We start from the raw sequence: 10,094 nt of genomic DNA, 5'->3' as shown, positions 1-10,094 counted from the left end.
TTAATATGTGAGCAGCATTCCGGGCAAGTTGGTAACCCTTACTCAAGTATTACTGCGCAACAAAAAAGCACGGGCTTGTCTTGCGCTTGGCGTGTATTGTTTTCTTACGTCCGTGTCTTTTTTGTTGCGCATTAAGATTTGATTTATTATGTGAAAAACAACCAGCATTAGTTGCTGCCTTCCACCATATTACAAATTTATGCACACCAGAAATACTCGAAGTATCTCATATTTTCTTAGACAAACGATGCTTCTTTTCTCGGAGTACATGAGGGTTTCCTTTTTTGAGTGCTTTTTTTTTTCTACTCATATTTTCCGATGAAGTAAGTTACTTGGTGTTTGTAGCTAGTCAGCTTCTCTGGCAGGCTATCAAACATTTGAAAATGCACGCAAATTCATTACAGAGCAGCAGTTCCAGCTGAAAAAAGTTGACAGTAGTTTCATTGTTGGTTAAGATTGTCCAGCAGCACAGTCATTCGACATGTAGTTTCATTAGGGTGCAAATTTCACCCTGTACAAAAAGTGCGATTATTATAAGTGTTTAGGTTATTGCACGTGCTACTATTCTGTCCAGAATGCTCTAAGCTAGAGACTGCAATTAGGTTCCTGGAATAAGAATATTGGGTACGACGCACTAAATGAAGCAAACACACGTAGGACAATGTTCCTTGTGTGTAAACTGATGTTTGACAGTCTAGAATTTGTTCGTAATGCACGCTTTTGTGTTAAGATGGTGAGGTCACCTGCGAACAAATGCCGTGATCTGCGAGGGTGAATAAAAAACAACTAAAGGTTATGGTGTGTGTGTGTGTGTGTGTGTGTGTGTGTGATCTTATCATGGGCTCTATAACGTAAAATTATTCCAATATGTGTTTATTCCAATCTGCTGAAGTCAAATTTGACTAACCGCCGACGCAAGCAACGGGCGGCCATCCGCATGGTTGTCTGAACAAAGCAATCAAACACTCCCCTCGTTTATAGGAGGTCAATTTCTTGCTTGAAAAACAAATAACATTGTCTGCACTGAGAAGCTTGTCTTGTCTAATTGGCTGACAAGAGGCGAGGAGTACGCTTAAGTGGAAAGGGATTGGATGGAGCCTAGCCAGTACACTGAAAATCGTAACCGCGTAAGAGGGTGATGCAGGTGTCTGCGATTGGTCCGCTTTCCCTTAATTAGCTTGAGGTCGCTGGTCGAAAATCGCGGGGCATGCTACGAAAGCCTAACAATGACGCTAAAACAGATCCTTAGCAAGGAATAGTTGGCAGAACGAGGTTGTAAACATGCCGAAAGTGCTCGAAAACGTAACACGGCCACGCAGAAAGCTTTGTTGTACGTAAATAAACCCATGCTGCCCGGCAGGTGTAAGTAACCAGTGCCTGAGCAATCCGCGGCAGCCATCTTTTATTCCTTTCGGAATGGAGCAGCCTGCGGATATTCAGAAGAAAATTCAGTTTTGTTCGGGATAATAATGCATCTTTAACGCGCGAACGTCACTTTGACGGGCTGAGTTATCGCGGTTTTGTGACGCCGCGTGACAGGCAGACGGAGTGGGTGCAGCCCGAAAACGTTTGACCAATAGCCGAAGCTTATGGCGAAAAAGCGTCGAATAAGAAATAGCTATTTTTTCTTTCGTTCGGTCCAATCATGCACAATCAGTGTGTACGCGTCATATCAGATGGGTAGCTATCGCGCTTTACGTAACGTCGCCTGACAGAAAAGCAAAGTGGTGGCTGTTCAAAACAATTTTTGACCAATCGCGGAGTGCTGATTGCTGAATTGGAATAGAAAATTTTGGAATAGCTTTACGTAATATCGCCTTACGTGTATATTTGTAGGGCCGTGGAAGGAGGACTATCCGTCAGCGCACCACATAGCTGAGAGCTGCCGAGGAAAATCGTCGCACGTATGCATGCACGACTACAGAACTGCACCATCGTAAAACTGAGCGCCGTAGTGCATTTTCTGTGTACGCAGGGGCGTCAAACCTGGTGACATGCACTGTCGGCTGTTAGCTCTTCACTATACTCCCTAATGCACTGAACTGGTGCCATCAAATCACCGCATCTTTGTTCATTTGTTCAAGGCTTTGCATGGTCACTGGTTCGATTCAAATGACAAGACCCAGCAACCAGTGCAGATATGGCTTCGTGAGCAACAAAACATGTTCGTCGTGGATGGGTGCACACGATCATTGCACGATACCGAAACTTGAACGCCGTGTAAGGGGTATATGTGGAAAACTGATGTGCATTTTTCTGTCCTTCCTGCGTCAAATAAAGGTGTTATATTAAACTGTCTTTTCTTTTTTATTTATCCTCGATCACGGGGCACTCTTTCAACACCCTTCAGGCACGAATGCAAGTGAACCGCACCCTGACCTACATCATCAACGCGGCCGTCAACGGAGTCAACCGGCTGTCGTGGGGAAATGACCCATCACGCACGGCCGTCATCGCGAAACTCAACAACACTCGCGTATCTCTCTGGCCTCCGGACTTGCTGCTCACGTGGCGTGGCCTCAACGAAATGTACGCCACCTTCGCGCCGCACAAGGACTCGGTCGCCGAATACTGGGTGCACGGGCACGAACGACTCCGGCAGCTGGCCGAGCAACCTCGCTACTCGCAAGCGTTGGCACTGCGACCAAACTTCGTGCTCCCATTGTTCGCCTACGACTACCTGCTCAACATGGTGTCTATCGCCGTGACGGCGTTGGCGAGGCCAGTCTTCTACGCCCAAGGAACAGCCGCCGTGGATCACGGAGGCCTGGGCTTTGGCTTCGCCAGGGAACTGGTCAAAGCTCTGGATAGCACGGGTCTCATGGTAAGCTCCGGAATTGGCATCGACAATCAGAGACGAGGCCTAATGTACCGAATTATCTTTATGTACTTCCACTCTTCTGTACAGGACGGTTTACTGGTGCGAAACGAAACAATGAAATAAATACTCTTGCGTTGATGCTCTGTTTAAACGAAAACCTCTGGCTACAAGTATCTATTTAAAAGTCGCACCCACACAATAGCCAACTGACAGATTTGTACACGTTCAAGAAGAAAGGTAAATGACTACAATCATTGTTACATTTACAAAAATGTAATTGATTACAGTTACCAGTTACTGCCCCGCGAATGTAATTGAGCAAATAATAAAGCTTATCGGATTACCTTAACGTTAATTTCCGCCCTATTTTTATAACATCGCAAAAATAAAGTGCCGCGTATGAGCTGGTCTAGTTCTGTCTATGTGTTCTCTGCAGCCTTTGATTTGCAAATTTCCTTTGGTATTCTTCCCCCCTTTCTTTCTTGAGACAACTGTGGTGACAGGGTCGTCCAGCAGGCTCGCGCAGCTACCGCCAGGTACTCGCTGTCGGTCCCTGCGTGGTATACGCCCACTCGCGCTGACTAGCGTCCTGCAGGACCTTTAATAAAGTTTGTCCAATCTGTGGCAAACACTGAAACATTGCCCAACGTGCGGGCTGAAGGAGAGCACTGTGGTGTAATGCTCGAACATTGCTCACAAGACTCGGGAAGGCGCTCTCGACAGCGCAAGCTAGAAACTGATAACTCACCCATCGGTGATTTTCTGACACGGACGTCCGACGCTGCCATCGCATTATAGAAATACCACTTGAATATATTCGGCTACCGTATCATGGACTTGGTCGAAACAGATTTGTGCTATTGGCCAGAGTAAATTTTGAAAAGTTATGTTCATGTGAAATAAAACACACACAGAAACATGCGTTTCACCGCCAAGAACTTCTGTCTGTGTGGGAGAAGTCAGACTGCACTAAGCGAAGCATTTTTGAGCAGCGGCTTTTAGTGCTCATGAAATCCGCGAAAGAACTTCCAACAGAGGGGGAGAGCGAGAGAAAGAGCGAGAGAGCGAGGGCGCGAGAGTGAGAGAGACAGACAGACAGAGAGAAATTCATTAGGAGAGATAGGCTGAGAGTCAAGAAAGGCTTGCAAATCTGCAAGTATGCCAGTGTCAGGTGAGTGAGGTGTAGCTGCAGGACGCTGACTGGGCGAAGGAGGTGAGCCATTGCACATGTTTTCATTCTTTTCAGCACAGTAGTTCCCGCAAAATATATGTACTGAGAGTTGTGACGCGTGTCATAGTATGTGTCGTGTAAAATTATCTAGTTACGTGTAATTGATTACCGAAATATGTAATTAAGTTACAGTGAGCATTACCAACTAAGCTAAACAAATAGTAAATTACAAAATTACCAGGAACGCAATAGTTTACACGTAACTAATTACTTGTAATTCGTTATGTACAAGTCTGCCCTCTTGTATGAGGAATCTGGCAGATTAGGCAGTATTATTCTTGATATCTTTAGGGATTGTGCCATTCTCAGTATGTTTTACAGCGAAGCTGTGTATGGATAGGGTTCCGTGCATTTTTATTTTAGTGTCTGTCAACAAACCTGTGGGTGCAAATACTCAGCTCCCAAATTTGATGCAAGATCACTTGATATTACGCAAAAGCTTAAACGTCCCATCCATTGTATACGTATTTTCAGTGGATGACTTATCAATAAGTACCATTTGCAATATCATTAGACTCACAGGTAGATAATTTTTTTTGCTTGTTTATGGGATTGAGAGACATTGCATAAGAGGGTATGAGCCATTCATTGCCTTACGTGACGAAGAAATTTTTCGTTAGGGAGGCTTTAAAATGATCACACATTTAATAACCTAAGTGTTAGAACAATGTGTACGCGTACCTATCGTCACCACAACCACGAATCAGGAAAATAAATGTGCCCGTATCTTTGTTCAATATTCTCTGTCACATCTATATAAGACGTTGAACTGGGTTCAACCACTGAACCGGTCGCTTTTGACGATACTAGCGCCCTGGCCACGCCTTCACCATGGGCGCGCGCTGATTGGCTGTTTTAGCGAAATCGGGGGAGCTCAATGCCTGGTTGAACACTACGTCATCCGATTTCGCCCAACCAACCAATCGGTGCCCCCTGACGGCGATACTCTCGCCGAGGGGATAGTGTCGCCAAGGGAACCGTTTCAGAATACGTCCCCAGTTTCGCTGGTCATCTACCTTCACAGAGTGGAATAGCTAATATTGTTTGAGCCCTTCGCTTATCAAAAACTTAAGTTGTTGAGGAGCACGCCAGACAGTCAGTCATAAAAAAAACCAACAGCGTTTCTTTAATGTTATCTTCACACACGCACACAGATATTCTCCCGGTGTATCCATGTTGTCATCGCGTATGCTTTCTTTACATATCTCTCCCTTTTATAAATTTGGATATGGTGATCCCTTGACTGTAGCTGTATGAATGAAATGCTCAGATTTGACCATATCAGCGAAGTGAGGAAGAGTTGGGTTGTAAATAATATGGGCGTTAGAGTACACGAAGAATACCACTCGTGCACAAATGGAGAAAGTTGAGTCTTCAGGGCTGAAAAATGTATTACACTAGGAACGGGCGACACTTGCTCGATGGCAATACGGGATCACGGTGGATGCTTCTGATTTCAATGAGATCATCGCTTCCACAAATGAACCGATTTAGAAGAGGCAATATTCCGGCCACGGTGGCCGCATTTTGATGGTGGCAAAATGCGAAAACACCCGTGTGCTTAGATTTAGGTGCACGTTAAAGAACCCCAACTGGTACAAATTTCCGAAGTCCCAGACTACGGCCGGCGTTCCTCATAATCAGAAAGTGGTTTTGGCACGTAAAACCCCATGATTAAAAAAAAAAAAGAGAAGAGGCAATGGGAGGATGTGTGCTTTTTTAAGAAATCGGCTCATTGTATTGCTGTGCACTATGAATCACACTGTGTATCGTTGGATGGTTCCGTCAACTGATATGGGAACGGCTCTAACACAATTTATTTAAACCCATGACCGGTGGTCTTTTGTAGATAGATCCGGCGGGGCGCATCAACGACTCCTGGGTGACGTCACGCTGGCGCAAAGAGACGTTGATGACGGCCAAATGCTTGTCATCCGGCGAAGACATCTTTCCGGAGGTGCCTGCCATGCAGTTGGCATATGAGGCGTTTCTGAGGCAGAGGCGAGAGTCTGACACAAGTCTGCCGCTATCGGATGTTTGGAGAGAGGAGCAGGTGGGCACCCTGTCGTTATGCTTCACCTGCAGGCGCCTTATCATGTCCCCGACTTCGGATGCCTCGCACTACACCTTTCAGTCGAATTTCCACTCTTATTTTGATTCACGTCTTGTGTGTGAGAGTAGCCGGGTGCAATTTATTTATTCCAAAATTTCCATACGTGGTAGCGCCCATAAGGCAATAAGACCACATACATTTCGCAACATTGTGAAATAAGCCACTATGGCATCAATTTGTGCAAGGTGAGCAATCTAGTCTTACGTTTTATATATTATTACGAAACGTTTCATAAAAGCTTTCTTCAATGGCTTCATCTTTAAAGAGAAAAGCATAAATGCCGCTTGTTTTAGTTGAAGGACTGCACAATGCAAGCTGAATCTGCATGTTCTTTTTGGCAATTAGTGATGCCTTTTATTGAAAACTAACATGACTTGCATTACCAATAGCCAATGAGAATGGCTTCTCTGATTAGGGTGCTCAATCTGAATTGTGGAACCGGTAAAACCACAGCCCTTTCTCAGCCTACTTGTCCCACTTGCTCATAATACAGAACCACGGCACTGCGTAAGTTCGGAATATTCCCTTATTCGTGAGAAATTAATCGTTGTATTCTCAGCTTCGACAAGGCACACCTTACAAAGCTTGTGATTCACACAAATGCTACGTCCCTTTGTTTCTCTCGAACCGTATAGCGTTAAACGCACCCACTTCCTACCAAGTATAGACCGCGATATTGGGCTCGAATAGGTTTATTCGCTGAAATGTTTGAGTCCAGGAACATAAGTGCAAGTAAAATGGGTCATTCAACATAAAATTAGTTTTGCGCAGGTAATTTTTCAGCGCGAGAAAAAAAAAACGACAGAAGGACGAAATAGAAAACCACGTGACACAAGTGCCGAAAAGTTAACGGAGAACACCTACCAACTTTCACTGTTCACCGTACTGCTTAGTTTTGCCTACAATCCACATGTATGTCTGACATAGTCTTAGAACAAAGACAATGCCGGCTGGCCAATTCTCGTGATTGATTTCTTGCACTGTGTTTAATTCTGTATAGCACGGTGCACGTGGTACTCGAAAGTTCAGGCTTGCGTGCCTTTACTCTTAATGTGTGTTCAACCTTGCGGTAGACCACTCCTCTGGTGGAGTCCGTCCGTGCCTGAACACGGACGGACGGACCAAGAAAGGCTCTTAAAAATGGACTTAAGTGTTTGCTATAACAAGGTTCTAACAACGAAGTCAGGTACATCACTATAACTTATAAAAAAGTCGTTTCCAGCATTTCATTTGTTCTTGATGTGTACAGAGTTGCATTACTAATTGTAAACGCGTTGTTCATTCTAATTTTTGCACAGGTGTTCTTTATTACAGCCTGCTTCAGCATGTGTATCCGAGCCGGCCCAGTCAAGGCTCTGACGGGAGACTGCAACAAGGCCGTCAGCAATTTCCCGGCTTTCGCTCGAGCCTTCCGGTGTCCGACTGGTTCACCCATGAACCCACAGGAGAAGTGCGTTTATTTCGACTGAGCCACGCAAGCGAACTTCCTCCGAAGGATGCTGTCGGCGCTTGTCTTGAATGTCTCCTTCGCATTGTACATGACGTCCCGTGACGTTTTGTGCGCGTATCTTGAAACGTGTCGATTTCCAGAGATGAGGTACCTTATCTTCGTTTGTTGAACGCTATTATCTTGCCAAAGTGAACTGTTTTACTCGCAAGAGACTGCGTGCTTTGTCTCATCGAACTGCTTTATATAATCAGATTAGCTGAGCAACAAATCACTAACTGCGTTTCTTTGTTTTTACGACCAAATTAACGAATGCATAAATTTCATTTGGTGGTGCAAAGGGATGTTCACGTGACTTGTGATGAAGGTTTTGCCACGGTAGGCTGACACCTGTGATGACAGCTGTTCTCATGGAAGTGTCAAAGCTGCCCATAGCTTATAGGTCTGGTAAAGCATGCTTCGCTCACAGAGGGAAAGGAATATATGAGCTCTTCAAGGTAGGGTTTGCTTACCGACTAAAGTCTACAGTTCAATATCAAAATAACCTTACCTGGTGTCGGTAACGGTAAACATGCGTGAAACTTAAGTGGCAGACATTCACCATACTCATCTACTCCATAAATATAAGAGTTTTATGTACTCGAAAACGCCTGCATAATAAAGTCCTTCCCTCATAAAGGGAAGACGCTGAATCTGCTTCACTGCTTTCTTGGTAATATTTGCAAAGCTGTTGCCTTGATGTAAAACAATGTTTCTCTTAACAGTGTGGTTAAACTGAAAGGTGCGCGTTTTTTATGCATATGATTTCCAGGATATGCTGGCGTCCGAAACTCCACTGGTAACATGCCTCATAATGTTGAAGTGTTAGACACTAATAACTACAATCTACGATAGCTTGTAGGCGTATGAGGTGGGCAGGAAACTAAACCTAGCCCTGATCGCACAGGACTGCAATGCAGTGTAAGCAATAATGCAGCGAAAATACAAATAAAAAAAGCAACAGTGCGAAGGAAGATATTCACATAAGGTGAGCAGTATTGGACACGGTATCATGATGATGATCACAAGACCATGATCACAGCCACCGCATCAACAAAGATTAATCGATAACCACTGATACGGACTATGCACTTCAATATCTAGATTTTAATCAAATATGAGTCTTTCCTTTGCAGGTATCATCCAACAGTCATGTAAAGTACTCGAGAAACTTCATTAAACTAATGAAACGAGTTCGTCTGCATGGCGCTTTTTAGTTAAGTGCACAATAACTACTCGAAATGAAAAAGGTCTGTGATCCAATGTCGCTTATAGAAAACCTCAACGAGTCTCTTGGTGAATCGTGATCGCCCGTTGCACAAAAATATAGGAACGAAGAAGGAGACAGCTCATTTGAATTGTTTGGATGCAACGTTATGCGAATACAGTTTCAGACTAAGCTGAGAATAACGCTATGAAGTCTCATGGAGCTCAGAAAAAAAAGTGACGTCAATTCCTAGGGTAAAAAATTCTAAACAGTAACGAAATTCCAGCGGTGACAGCGAAAGCAAAGGTTTGTAAGACTGGACGCGTACGTGAATAAAACTAGGCAAGGCAAGAAATTTTGTGCTAAATTTCATACAGAAATCAGTTGCGCAATAATCGTCGCTGCACGCAATCAGAACTTCTGGCTCAGGCTGGCAGCTCAAAATGTTCAAGCGAATGATTCTCACAGTAACTAAAGTGGCTACTTTCAGTGCTTGAATTTGTAGCAGAAGCGCATATCATCGGTGCAATATCCGGGAGCGTTTATGCACAACTTCACGCGCAAAGCACAACAGTTGCGATGACGGCGAACAGTCGAAAAGTCCTGACGGCATCGTCTAGGTCATTGTAGTCTAGCACACGCATGACCCGAAGTCCAACCGAGCAGCCCGAGTGAATTTGACGTCGGTGAAAAACGAAGACGGATGTTGCCTACTTCTCCGAAATTTCTCAAGCAAATGCCTCCACTGAAGAGGGTACGATGGTGCAGGACACCTGCTTGGCCAAACCACAAAGAAACGTAACATAGCAGAGCGTGGCTGTAGGCCAGTTGATTATTTATGAATTTGGGAAGTTCTCGTGCTTTGTTTTCGGTATCTTTCCAAATTTCCGAAGAAACGCTTGCAGCATGGATAGAGCAACAGCGTGAAGTGGGGAACCTTGCGTGGATGGATTTAAATCGACTCCTGTATGGAAGCTAACGAAGGACGCATGCTTTCAGTGGTTGAGAGCAAAGGTTTTGCTTGTCTACTCTGTACAGAATGAAGACGAGTCGACTATGTCACACTATTTTCGGTTGAAGTTTTTCGCAGTGGATTACACTGTGGTCGTGGACTTTCTGAACTACCTTTTTTTTTCACATCAGGTTGGCCTCTGCGGACTATTATATACGTTGCGTGTGGCCTGCAATACGGAAAATACGGCGCATCGCCGCTTGCTCACAAAATAATAATTAAGC

At 44.5% G+C, this 10,094-nt stretch overlaps 1 protein-coding gene across 1 annotated transcript; it reads left to right on the top strand.

The window, feature by feature from the left end:
• Nucleotides 1–2,356: 2,356 nt before the first annotated feature.
• On the top strand, nucleotides 2,357–7,924 carry LOC129383879 (neprilysin-1-like). The gene is made up of 3 exons (XM_072284345.1): nucleotides 2,357–2,824; nucleotides 5,902–6,105; nucleotides 7,464–7,924. The coding sequence occupies exons 1-3, from the start codon at nucleotides 2,357–2,359 to the stop codon at nucleotides 7,632–7,634; spliced, it is 843 nt and encodes a 280-aa protein (XP_072140446.1). The 3' UTR covers nucleotides 7,635–7,924.
• The last annotated feature ends 2,170 nt before the right edge of the window (nucleotides 7,925–10,094 follow it).

The sequence above is a fragment of the Dermacentor andersoni genome, chromosome 9, assembly GCF_023375885.2.
Source record: "Dermacentor andersoni chromosome 9, qqDerAnde1_hic_scaffold, whole genome shotgun sequence".
Classification (NCBI taxonomy): domain Eukaryota; kingdom Metazoa; phylum Arthropoda; class Arachnida; order Ixodida; family Ixodidae; genus Dermacentor; species Dermacentor andersoni.
This window is presented reverse-complemented; position numbering and strand designations above follow the sequence as displayed.

Coding starts and splice junctions, on each gene's coding strand:
- LOC129383879 (XM_072284345.1), top strand. CDS start 2,357: ATGCAAGTGAACCGCACCCTGACCTACATCATCAACGCGGCCGTCAAC. Junction 2,825..5,901: donor TGGATAGCACGGGTCTCATG/GTAAGCTCCGGA, acceptor GGTCTTTTGTAG/ATAGATCCGGCGGGGCGCAT. Junction 6,106..7,463: donor ATGTTTGGAGAGAGGAGCAG/GTGGGCACCCTG, acceptor ATTTTTGCACAG/GTGTTCTTTATTACAGCCTG.